The 19,480-nt window shown below is 42.0% G+C and overlaps 1 protein-coding gene across 1 annotated transcript in view; it reads left to right on the top strand.

The window, feature by feature from the left end:
• Positions 1 to 19,480, top strand: part of ABCB11 (ATP binding cassette subfamily B member 11) — a 99,896-nt gene that overhangs the window by 7,314 nt on the left and 73,102 nt on the right. Inside the window, exons 2-6 of the mRNA XM_081934168.1 lie at positions 1,130 to 1,224; positions 3,028 to 3,049; positions 4,334 to 4,387; positions 6,195 to 6,243; positions 8,228 to 8,469. Of these exons, the coding sequence (XP_081790294.1) occupies positions 1,149 to 1,224; positions 3,028 to 3,049; positions 4,334 to 4,387; positions 6,195 to 6,243; positions 8,228 to 8,469 (443 nt within the window). The 5' untranslated portion in view covers positions 1,130 to 1,148. The remainder of the gene's footprint in view (positions 1 to 1,129; positions 1,225 to 3,027; positions 3,050 to 4,333; positions 4,388 to 6,194; positions 6,244 to 8,227; positions 8,470 to 19,480) is intronic.

The following is a 19,480-nucleotide window of genomic DNA, read 5'->3' as shown; positions in this document are numbered from 1 at the left end:
CATTGTCATGCTGGCCATACCCCCTCAACTTGCCTGTCCAGCATCATCTATAAGTACTACCCCAATCAAGAGACACAAATGAAAATGTCAGGGATTCATAATGAACAAACAATTAATTCCAACTTCTCAGGGTTCGCCCTCGGTATGTTTCACCCCAATCAATTCTCCATACTTCCAGACATTAAGCCAAGATGTTTAGATACAGATTAACAGAGTTGGAAAGGACCTTGTAGATCATCTAGTCCAACTCCCCTGCCCAAACAGCCCTACACCATTTCTGACAGATGACAGTCCAGGCTCTTCTTGAAAGCCTCCAGTGATGAAGCTCCCACAACTTCTGAAGGCAACTTCTGTTCCATGGATGGATTGCTCTCACTGTCAGAAAATTTCTCCTTATTTCCAGGTTGAATATCTCCTTGTTCAGTTTCCATCCATTATTCCTTGTCTGGCCTTCAGGTTCTTTGGAAAACAGCTTGATCCCTTCCTCTCTGTGGCAGTCCCTCAAATATTGGAACACTGCTATCATGTCTGCCCTGGTCCTTCTCTTCAGTAGACTAGCCATGCCCAGTTCCTGCAACTGTTCATTGTATGTTTTAGCCTCCAGTCCCCTAATCATCTTTGTTGCCAGAAAATTACCAAGATGAGCACAGTACACTTGGTGTCCTGGGCCTCTGCCCTGTCTTCCTGTTAGTCACCTTGACAATTCAAAGGGTTTGTTTTGACATTTAAAACCCAACATGCGGTGGTGGGATTCAAATACCATAATTTAACAACCGGTTCTCTGCACTAATGATTTCTTCCAACAACCAGTTCACCAAACTGCTCAAAAAGTTAACAACCAGTTCTCCCAAAGTGGTGCAAACTGGCTGAATCCCACCACTGCCTATGTGGCTTGACACTTACATTATTGTATTGTATTATTTTATCCATAGTTCAGTTATTAAATATTGTTTTCAAAGTTATTTATACTGTGGGTATTTATTGTTGAGATTCAACCTACTAACAAATTTTGATTACTATTTTTTAATCAATAAATGGCTGTCACAGAGAGACCTGTTAGGGATATCAAAGTCATTGTATGGTTTGATATTAGCCCACAACAGAATCACAATTTCTTGGATCTTTGTAGGAATTGAAAGAAACCAATCATGCCTGAACCAGTTACTTTGTACAGCATTAAGAGAATTGGAGAAGATAATTTGGCCTTTGAATCAAATGAGTCACGTAAGCCTTTCTTGACTTTGTATAGTAATTAGTAAACCTGATTTGTTTGTATCATTCCTTGATTATAGTTTATTGTATGGCCATTGTTTATTACAATAAAGTACCATTAACAATAGATTAGATCCTAATTCACAGCGACATAACTCAAATCTTCTCCCTTTTTGTCTATTTAAACAAATGTGTGTTGAATTAGATGGTCATGAAAGGGCTGATTGCTCATTTTTGGCATAAATAATAGTTGTCAACGGCTTTCAGGGGTAGAATAGTGCTCGCATAAAGGAAAACAACAAAACGGATCCACTGAGTTTACTAAAAAAAAAACCTCTCTCAGCAGCTTTATAAAGTTGCATCTTCTCCCAGAAGAACATCTCCATATTTTGCATGAAAAATCCATGCCCTATGAAGCATATTTTCCCCTTTAAATCAGGGTTGTCAAACTCGTGATGACATGTTGTTGTCCAGTGAAATATCACAACCTTTCCCCGCTTCGCTAAAATGGGGGTGAATGTGGCCAGCATGTGATGCATTCGGCCTGCGCACTGAAAGTTTGACAGCTCTGCTCTAAAATCCAAAGTCCTGCGCAGGCCCTGTTAGTCACGAAAATGTATACATGTAAATTGCAGTAGCCCATATATTCACAGTATATAGGCTGATTTTGCTTTTTTTAAAAGTGACATTATCTTTATCAAACATCTAGCCTTTAAGATGTGACTATTATCTTTAAAGCTCTTAATGGCTTGGAGTCCAGGTGTTTACTATCCACCTCAGAGATGGTATTCTACTTTTTTCACTACTGGTTTGGTAGCGGGAACGCGCACGTCTGAGCATGCGCAGAAGGTCCTTGATGATGTCTGGGTGGGTGGGCGGAGCCTCGTGCCACAGACACTACTGGTTCACCCGAACCGGTGCGAACCGGCAGCATGCCACCCACTGATCCACCTGCCTGGTTACCTAGTGAGGTCAGTAGAAAAGGTCTTTTTAAGGACCCTCTCCCTTCCCTACTGCCAAAACTAGAAGGGTCCTTCTTCTGAGAAGTTCTCAGGTGGAAGGAGACACTCCCTGGGAAGCTGTGTTTGGCTCAATATTCAGGAAGATAGAAAAAAGGCATCTCTTCTACCAATCTTTTAACAGTTAATGCATTTTAATGTTTAATTTCAACTCCAATTTTTACTATATTAACGTTTTAACTCACCGTTAAGTCTTCATGGTTATTTTTTTTTAAAAACCAACCAACCAGAAAAGCAGGGTGGAAATCTAAAATAAAATGCTTTATAAAATGGGCAGAGTTAGATGTTTGAGTAGGCAAAGGCAAGATAACCAAAAGCATAAGGGGTTTGCAGAGGTGCCAGACACAGATTTCTGAATTAGGGAAATGTGGAAAGCCAGTTTTCCTCCTATCTCAAAAATACTTTTTCAAAAGGCAACTGTATTGTTTTTTCCTTGAGGAAGTAGTTTTCCTCCTACTTGAAGAAGAAGAAGAAGTAGTTTTCCTCCCACATCTCTTGACAAAAGGTCAAAACTAAAATCGGCATTGTTCTTCCTCACACATAAGGAACCAGTTTAGTGAAACAGAACCAAAACTGAAGATGTTTCAATTTGGTCTATTCTCCCATTTTTACAAAAGTCATGAGCTCAAATGTCAGGGGAATCCTCAATCAAGCACTGCATTGCTTAACGAAAAGATCAATGTACTGAAGAAAGCCAAAAGCAAGTATATGCATACAGTGATGGGTAGGAGAAAGAAAAATATCTGACTAAAGATTTCACTTCCATATTAACTTCCATGTATTTCTTCCCCAACAGATAACGGCATCAGCAAAGCAAAGTAAGTCAGAGCTCTAGAAGGGTGTAGAAGTGAGACCTGCAAAACATGTTGGATTTGGAGCTTCTAATTCTTCCAGATGTCATCTACTTTGGCTATTTCTTGGGACATTCCCGCTCATTTTCTCTGCCTCCCTTCTCTCCTCATCCCCTTCCTACATCCCTTGGTCTCTGAGCATGCTTATCTCTCAACATTTTTATTCTGAGTTATTTTTGCTCTCTGCCAGACTCTTGGATCCTCTGAGCATGTTGGTTCCCACCCCTTGTGAAGGTCCTCTGTGAGGCATGTGACTTCGTTGAGGCATTTTGTGCAATGCAAACGGCCTATTCTAAGGCTTTCCTTAGCTAGGAATAGCCTTCTATATGTGTCTGCCAGGGGTGTCAAACTCAATTTCATTGAGGGCCGCATCAGGACTGTGTTTGATCTCAGAGGGGCTGGGAGTGGTCATGGTGGGTGTGGCCAGGGTGGGCGTGACCACGGTGGGTGTAGCCAGCTTGATGTCACTCGTTGAGGCTCCGTTTTCAGCCGCAACAGCTTCCTGTAGCCCTCTACTGGCAAAAATGGAGCTCAGAGGGCTGCGAGCGCCCTGCCTGGACTCCATTTTCACTGGCAGAGAGCCAGCAGAGGGCTACAGGAGGCTGTCACAGCTGAAAACAGAGCTTGGGAGGGCCATGCAGAAGCACTGCAGGCTGATCCTTTGCTGTTTCTAGGGTGGGCCAGATCTAAGCACCCTGCAGGCCTAATGCGGCCCACAGGCCTTGAGTTTGACACCCCTGGTGTATGCCCTTGCTTCAATCCACTAACTCCAACAAAGCAGCTGTTTTGCTCTGCTGTTTAGAAGCCAGAGTCCTGTTGCTCAGCATCAAAGGAGTGCTTTGTCCAAAGTAAAGTATTCTGTTGGAGATTTGGACAACCCTTCCCCTCCTTCCCACTCCTGCCAGTTTTTCCGCTGTGCTCAACCTCCATCAATAATCAGCGTGCCGAGTGTGCTAAGCTTGGTCCTGAATCCCACTCTCTTTTGAAGGGAAGAAAAAAAAAAGACCACACTGAAACAGGCTTTCGATTCAATTTAAAGCTCATTCTGAATAAAACCCTCTTTCTTTGTATCTCAAGGCTTTTCAAATAATATTTCTTTTAAAGATAATATTCTTTTTGAACTCACACACATACACAAACACAAAAAAGCTGCAGACTATATTTGGAGGAAGGTTATCTGTGGGATTGACTCTGAACAGACCTGGACCGTTAATCTTGCTCCCGGTGAGAAAAATGTATTGCTTTTTGCAGGAATTTTGGTGGGAAGCATGAAGCCTCTTCAAAGAACAATGCAAAGGAACACAAGTAAGACCATTTTTCTTCTTTTCTAAAAGTGCATTTGCTGATTTCATTCACTCCATTAAGCTTTTTTTGGGGGGTGGAGGCAGGATGGAATAATGCCAAGAGAATAAAACATTTTAATATGGTAATGCAAAATATTAAATAGTCCTCATACAGATGCCTGAACTGGTTGGCTTCTGCTTAAAATATCAACCCATTCTTTAGAAAATACTCTTACCCTTTGAATCATAGCCTTTGGACTAATTATCTACCGCATTTTTCTCTTTTCCCTGGAAACAGTTGCCTGCATGTCCTCATGTAACCATTCAGTATGTCAATCATTTCCCTTATCTACTTCAGGACGAGGATTACAAAATCCTAATCAGAAGACCACTTCGTTAGATCACTGAGTCCAACCATTGGTTTGCAAAAGCAATAACTTGAGTCCCCTTTGAGGATATTGTTCGGTTCCTGAAGTATTCTTATCATGAAGCAGGTTTTTTTTTCCAATGTACAAAATCTGTCCTCTTGTAACTTAAAAATCTAGTCCTGCAGAAAATCACACAGGGTCATTTTTCTACAAGGTACTTCCTCAGAACTCAGAGTGGTACCATGCAGGGGTGAAATTCAGCAGGCTCTGACAGGTTCTGGAGAACTGATAGCGGAAATTTTGAGTAGTTTGGAGAACTGGCAAATACCACCTCCAGCTGGCCCCAGAGTGGAGTGGGAATGGAGATTTTCCAATATCTTTCCCCCTGGAGTGGGGTGGAAATGGAGACTTTTCAGTATCCTTCCCCTGCCACGACCACCAAGCCACACCCACAGAACCGATAATAATAATTAAAAAAAGAATTTCACCACTGCTATCATGTCATCTCCTCAGCCTTCTTTCCCCAGAACCTTATTAGGACTTGTCCTCTATTTTCATTTTGTTGCCTTCTTCTGACCCAGTTCTAGTCTGTATTCAGGTTTTTTTTCAAAAAAATACCTGGAGCCCAGAGTTAGCATATTAAATACTTTTATATAACATGGGACAATTACTCCCCACAATTTGGAAAGTCAGGTTATACGAATGCTTCTTAAAGTTCCAGTGTTTCTCCAGCTCTTTCAAATTTGCTCAAGTGCAAGGCAACTGCAGAATCACTTGGGACTGCAGTAAGTCCCAGGAGTAGCTAATATGCAAAAAGTTCAAAAAGTAAAGAAGCTGAATAAGAATGTAAAGATATGAATCGGTGATGATTCAGTTGTGAGTTACTAATTAGACCTTTTCAGAGAATTCAAACTTATCTCTTCAGATTAGATCAATTTCCCCAACTTGTTATTTCCCAATTATCTGATACTACAACTCCCATAATTGCCAGCCTATGCAGCCATTAGCAAAATTCCCCTTTGATTTTAATATACATCAGCAAGGTACTTCCTTCTAATGAGTTATGGATATCAGAATAAGGGTGTAAACTCTTTCATATGTTACTATAAAGGGTTGATTGTTCCATCAATTAACTGATGAGATCTGGGCACCTGGGAAAACCGAATTTGTGCAACGATGCTTAGGCAACTTATTTATGAAGCATATTTACATGCTGCTGCAATCAAAATGACTTTCAGCAGATTACAAGAAAACAGGTACAATTTAGAATGTGCACGGTGCAACCATAATGCAACAAACACATGATAGTACCATGATGGTGTACCTATGGCATGTGTGCTGGAAGTGGGCCGCACATTGTCTTCCATCTTGGGATGTCTGAAGAAGGTCCTGGCAGATCTACTACCAGTAGAAGGAGAGAAACCACATGTATAATGCCCCATGTTTTTTCTTTCTTTGAAGGATACCAGACAAGAAAAAAGATGAAATTCGAATTGGATTCTTTCAGCTGGTAATAGCATTCCTGGTTGTCATTATTTCTCACATATTATAGCATGTTTCTTGAGAGCAAGGCTCACAAACGTTTCTATCTAGTCCCACCAGTTCATCTGTCGCAGAACCTCGTCCAATCAAAAGAGAAGCAAAAGTTCAGTTTTCCAAGAGAGCACTCTCTGTTATTATATTTATGAGAGCCACCTTGGTGGAGGTTGAGGCATCAGGCTAGAAATTGGAGTTCTGGTCCCACCTTAGACAAAAAGTTATCTGGGTGTCCTTGGGCCAGTCATTTTCTCTCAGCCCTAAGAAGGAGTCTACGCATACCAGTTTTGAAAAGCCTCGCCAATGACTTCTCCAGGCAATCTCTGAGAATCAGATACAATTGAACAGAAAGATACATGTATGTTGGTTGTATGCATGTATACACATTCTGCACACAGCCTCTTAAGTCTGTGTATCTAACTTAAGTTCCTGTATCATCAGTTGTGAACCATGGTGTCAAATCAAGGGGGTAGAAGAGAAGAAGGGAAGCTCTTAACTTAATCAAACCTCAACATTTACAGACTAAAACCAGAAATGAAATAACGACAGAAGTCTGCCCTGGAAAGTGGTTTTCAGAATCAAAAGTGAAGTCCCAGTCATTTCACCACACAAAATCAAGTCTCTTTTCTTCCCTAAATATTTTACTGGTACTCCTCATTTAGCATCTGCTTCCTTTAGCAACTCTTCACAGTCACACCAGTGATGAAAAATCAATCTTCACATTAACAATCCTTTGCAGGTCTATAAAGCAAAAGAAATCTGAAGATTGTAAGCATAGTTATGATTTCACTTAACAACAACCACTTCAGTTAATGGCCAAAGTTGCTGGGCCCAGTTTGTGGTAACTAAATGAGGATTATTATCCTTACAATTATCTATGTTGGGGGGGATTTAATTGAGAAAGTCCTCTGTTGCAAACTGAAGTTGGGAACAGGGACCTGTTACACCTGAAAGGATGCAATGCTACATTGTTCATAGAAATAATGGATTAGTAATATTGTAAAGTTCCAGCAGTTTCCCCTGAGCCACTTAAATGCCAAAGAGAGTGAGACTTGAGATGAGGCTTGCAAAAATATCAGCTTTTATTTATGGCCATAACAAAAGCTGGGTGACAAAACTATATCCAAATCATACAAACTAATGCATGTAAGGAATAGCCACCCATTGCAAGAGTGGCTCAGAGTATTATATACATTTTAGGCAAATAGAAACAAAGTTTATCCAATCAGAGACAAAGATTCGTTACCAACGTGATCTTTAAAGTGTTCTTTTGTTCAAGCTCCTGTCTCTGTCTACCTTATCTATGGAGTATTCCTATAGCCTTGTGTAAGGGCTGGCAGCCTCCCTTTGCCAAGCTGTTTTTTGGCAGAATGCTTTAAGGCAGGGGTGTCCAAACTTGGGAACTTTAAGACTTGTGGACTTCAACTCCCAGAATTCCCCAGCCAGCATGGCTGGCTGGGGAATTCTGGAAGTTGAAGTCCACAAGTCTTAAAGTTCCCAAGTTTGGACACCCCTGCTTTAAGGATTTATGAGCCAGGAAAATTCCCTAGTTTGGTTCCTTTATCCACGGGGCCTGATATTCCCATATTTGATATTTTCAAGAATGTCCCTAGCTTTGAAAGCCAAGAATAGAAGCGAGACACAGCAGTGAGATAACATTTGCAGTGATGCCACCCATTATTAAGGTTAAAATTTGCTAGGCTAGAAAACAACTAATTTCTGACAGTATACAATAATATAAGCAGAAGCCAATAACAAAGCTTAACTCTTAATAAGTGATTTCTAGCAGCATATCATATCAAACAGCAAATATTGGTGTAATCAGTAATAATTATATAGCAATATAAGCAATTCATAATAAAAGCCAATAGCCAATATTGATTCATATACTCCTTCAATATAAAAGCAAATGATGTGAAAACTACCGATGAACAAACCCTGCCTCTTATTCCTTACAGTTCAGGTTTGCTTCTTCGGCTGAGATGCTGATGATGCTTTCAGGGGGCATCTGTGCCATTCTTCATGGAACAGCCCAGCCAGCCATGCTGATTGTTTTTGGGATCATGACGGACACATTTATTCAATACGACATTGAAAAACAAGAGCTGAACGACCCAAACAAAGTGTGCATGAATAACACAATAGTTTGGATTAACAGCTCCCATCATCAGAATGTCAGCAACGCATCGATGAGTTGTGGGTGAGTGAGCACAAAATACCTTCAGTTTTATCAAATGGCGTCGGCTCAGTTCTTTGGGAGTTTATCCGGTGGGTTACCTAAATCAGCAAACCCTTTGGCCTACTTTTGGCAGATAATTATTCTGTTAAACTAAGTGCAAGATTTGCACCCTCTGTGGTTAGAGAAATTAATATATTAAAAGCAAAAGCGTCTGACCACATTCCACCTCATTTGGCGTTCAAACAGATCTTGACACTTCTCCAAAGATAGGAGATATTGCTACTTACTCTGTGTTCATAATCTGCGGCCACCTACACTAGCATTAAAACTTAGATGAACTATCAACTTCAACAGAAGATTTCAAAAGGTTGTGTTGCGCGATCACCTTTAAAAGAGTTGTCGATTACCCTGAAATAAAGAGGGAAATCTGCTTCTTCTGTCACTTCCCCACTCTCCCCCTCAGTTTCTATTATTTGCAGAGGAAGTAAGAATAATACATCTAGTGCATTAAGACTTCAGGGTGTATCCTTTAGGGCTTCAGCTTCTAAAGCCACAGTGTAGAAACTGATCGCCGCTGAACAACTGGATCCGAGATCCAAAAACCAGAGTAAATGTGAGGTGCATTTCGTTATGCAAAACTTCAAAGGTGTGACTTGATTCAGTGGTGTAATTGAACCATCACATCAAAGCAGTTTGCAAACCAAAGAGTAGCTTTGCAGATTTCTATGCTCCCTGTGGTTGCCATAGATGCTACGCATATTGCAATTTCAAGTTCATATGCAGAGAAGCTGAAGAAGGGTTGAGTAGTAGAACCTAAGTTTCTTCTGTGTTTATGGAGATTCTCAGTCATCCAGGTCATGGTTGTCCCAAAAGGGTTTTTTCAAGAGTTTCTGGTTATTCTTTGAAGAACTTTCACCCCTCTTCACAAGGCACACCTGGGGACTGAGAGTTAAGGAGACACTGTGGGGAATTGGTAGAGTTTGGTGTGCCGGTACAGACATTTGGAGTTTGCAGAATTGCTTGCTTCTTCCTGACTTCGTGGACTCAGTGCCTTGTTCCTTACTTTGTGGACTCGTTATTTGTTCCTTGTTTCGTGGACTCATTTCCCTGTTCCTTTGCTTTGCTGGACTGCGTGCAGCCAGAGGTTGCCACGTGCGTGCACACTTTGCTCCTGGACTTGCCAAGAACGTAGGAGCATTAGGAGAATTTCGGAGAATTAAAGGGAAGTTTGAACTCTCAGCTGGCTGTGTGGCCTTCATGCCTTGTCCCAGATCATCACATGTATTGTGGTCACCACAAGGCTTCACCTTGCTTTCTCTTGCATTGATCAGATGTTAGAGTGGTCCTGTTTTTTCTGCCCACTTAGCTGTTGGCACTCTGCATATGGGCTCAAGACTGACTAGTACATACCTTTCGAAAGGGATATCCACAACAGTGAAATCAAAACCCTGCCCCTTTTTCCTGTGTTTGTTATAAATGCAAAATAATGGATGGGGCTTCAGTGGTAACCAACATCTTGGTTTTTTCATCCGCTCCCTATGGATGCTCTTGTTCTTAGATCAGATTTTGAGTCGAGACAATTTCAGTCTTTGGAAAATGGCTGAAAGAATAGCAATGCTAAAATCAAACAGGTTTGCCCTGGAATTCTTTATTGCAAATTTAAATGAAAACATGGCACTATTTGAATCTCTGATCTTCAGTCTGAACCGAATCAAGTTGATTTGCATGGAGTGGTAATAGTCAAGATGGAGTGTTGGGAGAAGAATGGTTCCCTTTCTGCAAGTCTTGAAGACTCGAACACTGGACCCTATGAAATTCAGTTTAGACAAAAGTAAAGTCCTACACTTAGATAAGAAAAACCAAAAGTACACATATAAACTGGGTGAAACCAGGCTTAATAAAAGTGACTGCGAGAGGGATCTTTGAGTCTTATGGACAACCAGCTAAATATGAGTTAATAGTGTGCGGCAGCAGCCAAAAAAGCCAATGCAATCCTAAATTGCATTAACAGAAGGATGCAATCAAGATCAAGTGAGGTACTAATACCACTCTATAAAGCCCTAGTAAGACCACATCTAGAGTATTGCATCCCGTTTTGGTCTACATGCTATAAAAAAGATGTTGAGGCTCTAGAAAAAGTGCAGATAAGAGCAACCAGGATGATTAGGGGACTGGAGGCTAAAACATACAATGAACAGTTGCAGGAACCGGGCATGGCTAGTCTACTGAAGAGAAGGACCAGGAAAGACATGATAGCAGTGTTCCAATATTTGAGGGGATGCCACAGAGAGGAAGGGGTCAAGCTGTTTTCCAAAGAACCTGAAGGTCAGACAAGGAATAATGGATGGAAACTGAACAAGGAGAGATTCAACCTGGAAATAAGGAGAAATTTTCTGACGTGAGAGCAATCCATCAGTGGGACAGCTTGCCTTCAGAAGTTGTGGGAGCTTCATCACTGGAGGCTTTCAAGAAGAGACTGGACTGCCATCTGTCAGAAATGGTGTAGGATCTCCTGCTTGAGTGGGGGGTTGGACTAGATGACCTACAAGGTCCCTTCCAACTCTGTTAATCTGTTAAGAATGGAAAATCATTTGGTTGATTTGCTGCCTGATATAGAACTGAGAAAATGGCAAGATGGGTTTGGGGAGAAAAAGGTTTTGATTTTTGTCCGTTTTCTGTTGTTCCTTCTATAAAGATGGTAGAGGTTGACTGTCACTCTTGCCTAAAAAGGAAGCTTAGGATAGTAACAAAATGAAGGCTGGGACCAAAGATTATGCCTCCCCCACTTCTAAATTAGTCTGGTTGTTCCACCTTTAGTGGAGATTGTTTAAATGACGGCTTGAAGATGTTTGTAAGAAATTGTTAACATTTGCTGAATATCTTTGTCAATAATAGCACATCAAACTCTGCAGTTTGTTTTATTTTTCAAACAATACAATGCGATTAATAATTAGTTCCCATGGATTTTTTCCCTCTTTTGGCAAATAAGGGACCTTGATTACGTGAGAGTTGACACAATCTTTTTTGTGTGTACCTCACGTAGAAAAGGGACCCCTAGATTACATTAGAGTAGACTTTAGTTTTGCTCTGAGAAAAAGCAGATGTGCTTAATATTTTCATCCTCATTTCCCCAAAACAGAGATTGAAGGAGCTTCAGGCAATTGTTTTAGCCTAGGAATATCTATTTTGTCAATTGATTCTTGCAGTAACTTGAATTGGAATTGGATTCTCTCTGAATTGCAGCAATGGAAAGTTGCATCCAGTTGTTTTTATTGCAGTCAAATGTCAACTCATTCTCATAGATTTAATCAGAATGAGGTTTCGTTAACCTCTCCTGTGTGCAAAGGCTCATTTGCATACACAGGAGGAAAAGGTTGCTGGGAAGATGCCTTTGTTCTTGCCTGGGAAAAAAAAAAGGACTGGAAAATTATCAAGGTGGAATTTTTAAAGGAAATTCTTATTTTTCTTTCCCAACATATCTCTTGTTGACATGGCAAGGAAAATTCCTGGCGGTCTATAGCAATAGCCCTTAAACTTATATACTGCTTCACAGTGCTTTACAGCCTTCTCTAAGCGGTTTACAGAGTCAGCCTCTTGGCCCCAACAATCTGGGTCCTTGTTGTACCCACCTTGGAAGGATGGGAGGCTGAGTCAACCTTGAACCCCATCAGGATCGAACTGCCAGCAGTCGGCAGAATTAGCCTGCAGTACTGCATTTTAACCATTGTGCTACCACGGCTCATCATGCATGTTGTTTCCCACCTTGGGAAAAACACTGCAAGTATTTTTCTATAGCCTGAAAGAATGGCTAGGAAGGTATCGAGGCTGACCTCTGGAATACTTGTAGTGTTTTCCCCCATGCATCAGTGTGACGACCAGGTACAATGGCAATAGTCTATTGTGCAAGAAATAAGGAAATACCGTAGGTGTTTAGGTATAGCTTTATATAATGTATGAGCTTAGATATGCTTTTTCAGTTTTATTTCTTTTGCATAAGGGTATTCTTTATGCTGAAGTTGTTTATAGCTTTTGCTTTGATTTTTGGGTGGTATATGTGTTTGGTAATCCTAATGCTTTATTTTATTGTTTTGGGAGTCATAAATAAATGTCAGACTTTATATTGACTTGAAATGTGATACAGATAATCCCCTTAGAGCCATTTGTTTAGTGATCGTTTGAAGTTACAATGGCACTGAGAAAAATGATTTATAACTGTTTATCACACTTATAACTGTTGCAGCATCCCCATCGTCACATGATCAAAATGAGAGATGCATGGCAACTGGCGTGTATTTATGACAGTTGCTGTGTCCTGGGTCACGTAATACTCTTTTGTGACCTTCTGACAAAGTCAATCGGGAAGCAAGATTCACTTCGCAAACATGTTACCAACTTAACAACTGTAGTGAGTCACTTCACAATGGCGGCAGGAGAAGTCATAAAATGGGGCAAAACTCACCTAACAACTGTCTTGGGCTCTATTGTGGTTGTAAGTCAAGGATTACCTGCATTTAGTGAATCAATTTGCTCTGGTAGTTAGAGGCTAGAAACCAGAAAACCAATATAAGTTCTAATCCAGTAATGGTATTCTATTTTCTTCACTACCTGTTCAGTAGCGGGAATGCGCGGACATGCACAGAAGGTCCTTGATGGCGTCTGGGTGGTGGGTGGAGCCTCACGCAGCCGCCACTACCGGTTCGCCCAAACCAGTGTGAACCGGCAGCATACCACCTCTGTTTTAATCTTGTTTTAGGCATGAAGCTGGTTAGATGACTTTAGCCCCGTCTTTCTCTCACAGTCCTAGAAATGATAAACCACTTCCAAAACTGCAGGGATTTGATTATTTACTAGAGAGCAAGACAGACTTGGGGGAATTTAAAAAAACAAGGAGCTGTGTGAAAAAAGAGTCCCATGCCTATTAGTAAACTAATCTCCAAGCGTTTTTTAAAAAGCATTTCTAGTCTCACCAGGCTCAAGGTTGACTCAGCCTTCCATCCTTCCGAGGTGGGTGAAATGAGGACCCAGATTGTTGGGGGAATATGCTGACTCTGTAAACCACTTAGAGGGGGCTGTAAAAGCACTGTAAAGCAGTATATAAGTAGGTACCTGCGAGACCACCTACTGCCACCAGTAGCCTCCCACCGTCCAGTACGATCCCACAGAGTTGGCCTTCTCAGGGTGCCGTCGGCCAAGCAGTGTCGGCTGGTGACCCCCAGGGGGAGAGCCTTCTCTGTGGGAGCGCCTTCCCTCTGGAATGAGCTGCCCCCGGAGCTCCGCATAATCCCTGACCTCCGGTCCTTCCAACAGCCCTAAAAAGTTGGCTTTTCCAGCAAGCCGGCCTGGCCTGTTAATGTTAATGTTAATTTATTTTAAATGTATTGTTTCTTTTAAAAAAAATCGGTTTGGTCTTTTTGGAAATGGGTTTAATCTTTTTTTTAACTTTTGTGATGTGTGTTTTTAATGTTGTACGCCGCCCTGAGTCCTTTTGGAGAAGGGCGGCATATAAATCCAAATAAACCTAAACCTAAACCTCCATTTTTGTTGGCAGAGGACTAGCAAAACGAACTAAAACCAAGACAAAACAAAAGGAGAAATGTTTCCCATTTTGCATTTGAGCATCCAAGAAGGGACAGAAAAGGAGAAAGGGAAAGAGGAAAGACAAAGACAAGGAAGGGAAGATGGGAAGAGAGCAAGGAAGGAAAAAGAAGGAAAGAGGGGAAGGAAGAAGAAAGGAGAATGAAGAGAGAAGGAAAAAAGGAGGGAAGGAAGGAAGGAAAGAGATTATAATGAGAGGGAGGGAGGGTCTGAGGGAAATCCTGCTTTAGCACTTAGCTACCACAGGTGACCCCAACATGAGTGATTTATTTTATTTATTTATTATTCATGCTTCTAGACCGCCCCCTCTCCCAAAAAGGGACTCGGGGCGGTGTACAGTCCATGCCAAATATATCAAAATACAATAAAAATTGAATATGTACAGTTGGAATGGAGGAGGTTAAAAATGGAATTAAAAGAACTGTACAAAGCAATATATATAAATATAGGATTTTGAACCCCTAAAACACACACAATAAGTTAAAAACAATACCCCTAAAATAACCAGTTAATACATTTGCCAGGAGGGACAGTTGTAATTATGCCAGGCCTGCTAATCGGAACAGGTGAGTCTTCAATTTTTGCCGGAAGGAGCGGAGGTCAGTAGTGGTTCTAATGTCGGGGGGGAGGTCATTCCAGAGGGTTGGGCCCATCACAGAGAAGGCCCTACTCCTTGGTGTCGCCCGTTGGCATTGCCTGGTGGACGGCACCAGGAGAAGTCCCTCTCTGTGTGAGCGAATTGGCCGCAGAGTGATGTCGAGCTGGCCATGCCCCCTGGCCACTCCCCCACTCCCCAAGGTCAAATAGAACCCTGATGCAGCCCTCAATGAAATCAGGTTTGACATCCCTGGTATAGGTAGTTGAGAAGATGCTCGATTCACTGTAGCCTGAAAGAGCAGTTAGACAAGGATGAATAGTGGACTTCAGGGTTTAATGGTTTATCAGGTATTTTTTAGCACTATAGGTGTGGCATTTTTTAGGGGTGGGGGGGATTTGCTATAACTGTTCCGGAGTTGGTTTAAATTTAAGCTTTTTTTCTTTGAAGGACTAGCTTTGTCTCTTTTAAATCACTGATGCATTAATATGCTGCAGTTAACATTATAATACGTTGCTTAGGCTTATTTGGAATGAGGGAGTGTGAGGTGAAAGAGAGCAAGCCTTATCAATTGATTGTGAAAGGAAGATCAATGATACTGTTACACAAGCTTCTAGAAGTTTGTTTGGCTATGTTGGTAAGAGGGCATGGCTTACTTAGGTCAAGCCTCACAGATTAGTCATATTCCTTGTGGAAATAAGGACATATGACTAGGGTAAGAACAAGCTCTTTGGTTGACCTGCTTCTGGAAATGAGGACCGTGACTTAATTTTCATCCCACTCTCCCAACAACCTGAAGCAACAGTAGCATATTGATAGTTTTATTCATTCCAACGTAAGAGAACGTTGAAAGGAAATTATTAAAAGTTAGGAGTCTGTTCGAATGGAGATAACTGCCCAGAACAGAGTCAGATTGAATTTGTCATGGGGAGAAGCCAGTAAAAAGAAGATGGGATCCAGATCTAGCCAGGCTGTTTATTCTTTTTTTGGGGGGGGATAACCCCTATGCCTCCTTTTTTTCCCCCTGAAATAATTTTATTGGTTTTTTAAATTTTTTGGGGGAAAAGGGTAGGTGGATATACCCAAAAAATTTTTTTGGCAGCTCCATCGTGCTAGAGGTAGGAATCTCTCCAATTCTCACAACTTTTTACAGAAAAACAAAACAAAAAACAAAAGATAAAAGATAAGCAGAAACAGCATCTTATTATACATTGTATCAACCATGTGTTCAGTCATCTCTTTTGCCACTTTCTAATATATCAACAATTAAAATGATATTCCAGATGTATTTATTTTTGTGACCTGAGTCTTTCCGTTATTGTTCCCTCCCGCCTGTCCCCAGGCAGAGCCGCAGCCCCTCCCTCCTTCATGTCTTGTGTTTTGTTGCCTTTTTCACTACTTCTTATATTTCCGTCCTCTAGGAGGACACTATGTTTTTTAATGAAGGCCTCTGCCTCCACGACTGTGTTAATTCTAATTCTGTTTCCCTCCCAGAAGATCAGCATTCCTTCTGGCAGAAGGAATGCCCTATGCCTCCTTATAGTAATAGCACTTATATATTTATTTAACACTTTATAACACTTTACTTCACATTCTGGATGGTTTACAGAGTCAGCATATTGCTCCCAACAATCTAGGTCCTCATTTTACCGACCTCAGAAGGATTGAAGGCTGAGCCAACCTTGAGCTGGTCAGAATCAAACTGCTGACAGTGAGCAGAATTTGTCTGCAATACTGCATTCTAACCACTGTGCTCCTTATGGGAGAAACCTAGGAGGAGGAGCTTGGAATGTTGCCAGTTCCTAGGTTCTAAGCCCCTCTCTGTTCCTTCTGGTCATGTGACCTACAGAGGAGCACCTATTAAGGAGGTTGGGACTTACTCTATTTTCTTTTAGTGATATATCAAAGCCATTCAAACAAAAATTGGTTATCCTTTGACGCTTGAATTGTACACACGACAGGGAGACATTTCCTCTTCAGTTTGAGTTAAACCTAATTTGATTTGCATTGGTCTATCAAGATAGGGTTTGGGCAGAAGACTATGATCTCTATATTCCTCTCTAAGCAAATGACCAGCCTCTATCAGCTGCTGTAGAATTGCCTATTATTGCCCAAGAAAAGGAAAAGATCCAAAAGGCAACTTTGGTGGGGAAAACATGTGCTGTCTCCACCTGTTCTTGTACAATTTGCCACATTCACTCTTGCAGGAGTAAGTGTAAGGGCCACCGGAAACTGAAAGACTGTCTAAAAGAGAGAAGAATATTTTTTTAAAAAAAATTGTATAAATGATTAGTCTGTTCTTAAATAAACTCTGGAAGATGCTGGCCTTACCATTTGGTGGAAGAAGATCGAAGACTAGCAACAATTGTCTCAAAAGTGCTTTTCCAAAAGACAACTGGACTTTCTCGGGTTTTTTTTCTTTTCTTTGAAAACCTTTTGCTTCTCATCCAAGAACTGAAACTGAAGAAACTTCTTGGATGAGAAACAAAATGTTTTCCAAGAAATAACCCAAGAAAGTCCAGTGGCCTTTTGGAAAAACACCTCTGGGACAACCATGCCCTGGATGATTGAGTATCTCCATCGACGAGAAACAACAATTGTTTAAACAGTTCTCGGAACAGCAAACTATGACTAAGTACTAGGCATGTCACGCGTTCCCTTCTGAATAAAATACCATAGGTCAGGCAGTTAATGTTTATTTTATTCTTACTCCAAAATCTGATTTATCCCTTTGAGAAATAACAGGGCAGAGTTATTAAATCTGAAGGCAGAAATGGAAGCTGTGTGCCCCTCTTGTTACAATTCCTCTGCTACCTTGGCAGCCCTTTCTGGTGTCATTGGCCCAGCCCCTCCATGCCAGTTGCCCCTTCTGCCAGCCAGCCATCTGTCTGCCAAGTTCTGCTCTCTTCTGATACAGTTTTAAGTTCTCCCAAACAAAGAACTCATTTTCCTTCTGAGCTAGCCATCACCTACCAGACCTCTTTCACTTTTGCTCCATTTTGGCACTATCTTTCAACCCTGAACCAAATATACCTTTTCCTTTATGCCCTAAGTTGGCACAGTCTTTGAACCAAGGGTGGGCTTCAGAAATGGCAGCAATGGGTTGGCTGCCCTGTTCCTGGGTGGGCATAGCCATGGTGGGTGTGGCCTAATCAGCCTCCTGCATCACGGCAGGAGGGGGGCATTTTTCACCCTCCCCAGGTTCCGGAGACTGTCCACGAGCCTCTGGGAGGGCAAAAACTGATTTCCCCAGGCTCCCGGGGCCCTCCAGAGGCTGAAAACAGGCCCGTTTCTGGACTTGTGGAGCTTCCGGTAGGGCCGTTTCCCCCCCTCCCTGAGCCTCCGCGCAAGTCCTGCACTTACCTGGCATGATGAATGGACCATGTGGGGGATTCCTGGGAGGGGAGGGTGGGGGGGAAGAGGCGGGTTGGGCATGGCCAGCCACTGGTGGCTTTTGGGATTTCACCAAACTGAACAGAATCCTAGCTAGAGGCTCCCCCGAACCCATGCGAACCCCCAGCAGCCGATCCCTGCTTTGAACTCCAATCCAGGGGTATTTTTCCTCCATGTTAGCTCTCTACCAAAATGGTGCCACTTTGGCACACTCTCATAATTCTGAGAGGTTGGCATTTGTGTCAGGCAACTCAGCTCTGGTTACTGAAGGAGAAAAAAAACCTTCTCCAAGGGCCTCCCTTTAAATCACGGAAATAGAACAAATCCAGATGTGATCAGGGTCCTATTCCTTCGGATGTGCGTGTGGCCCTGATGCATGTGTGAAGGGGTGGGCTTTTGACTTCCCATTTGCTGCGGCCATTTCAGGGCATCTCAGAGTATTCCTGTTGTTGCCATTTTGCCACAGCATGCTAACAGTTCAGGGCTGGCTAGATCAGATTGCCGATGGCACCGTGGGGCCTTCTTGGTTCATATTTCATTTTTAAGCTTTCTGCAGGGTGGGGAGCGGTTGAACCGACCTCTCTTTCTGGTGAGGATATGGCTGCCCAACTAACATTAGCAGTTGCTGCTTCAAACAGCAGTTGCTGCATTTAAAATGGGAGTGGCAGGACTTAAAGAATTGGTCTTTTTCTGTGGCTTGCATATTTGGTTTTTCTTTAATTTATTCATTTCCCACTTTTATTGTTTTTTATTTTTTGTAAATAAATCAAGATAGGGAACATACTTAAATATTCTTTTCTCCCTCTCTTTTCACCACCACCACAACCACTATGTAAGGTGAGTTGGGTTGAGAGTGAGTGCCAAGGTCACCCAGTTAGGTTTCATGCCTAAGGCAGGATTAGAACTCACAGCTGCCAGGCTTCTAGCTTGGTGCCTTCACCACTAGACCAAACTCCACTAGACCAAACTCGCTCTCTGGCATTGTACGATGCTGGGCCACCAGTTCTGCTTTCTCTGCCCTGTACCACATTGCCAGCTATGTAGATCATCTTGCCACCCCTGAAAGACTCATTGAGGCTGCAAAACTTCAGCACCCCATAAAGTATGCCTGTGGCTAGAGGAGAAGCTGATGTTGCAACGACACGATCGCAATTGATACTTTTGCCACTGGATGGTCCTTTTGGACCTAAACCATCCCGAAGAGACGGTGACAGGGAAGAGTATGTCCTGCTGATCTCAGGGACACTGCAAAGTCCCCGATTGAACCAGGAGAATCTCTTTTTGCCGGTGATAGAATTGCAGCCGTTGAAGTTACTGAAGTTGGGACAGTTCCAGAACGGGAGGAAAATGGAAAGAGAAAGTGTGTCCATCTGGTGAGAAAATATTATTATAAAAGAGACTACCCCCAAAAAATTAAAGCTAAATTAAATTTGAAAACAGAAGAGAACA

The sequence above is a fragment of the Natrix helvetica genome (genome assembly GCF_964273705.1).
Source record: "Natrix helvetica genome assembly, chromosome: 1".
Lineage (NCBI taxonomy): Eukaryota > Metazoa > Chordata > Lepidosauria > Squamata > Natricidae > Natrix > Natrix helvetica.
The sequence above is the reverse complement of the archived record's forward strand: the minus strand, read 5'-3'. Positions and strand labels throughout refer to the sequence as shown.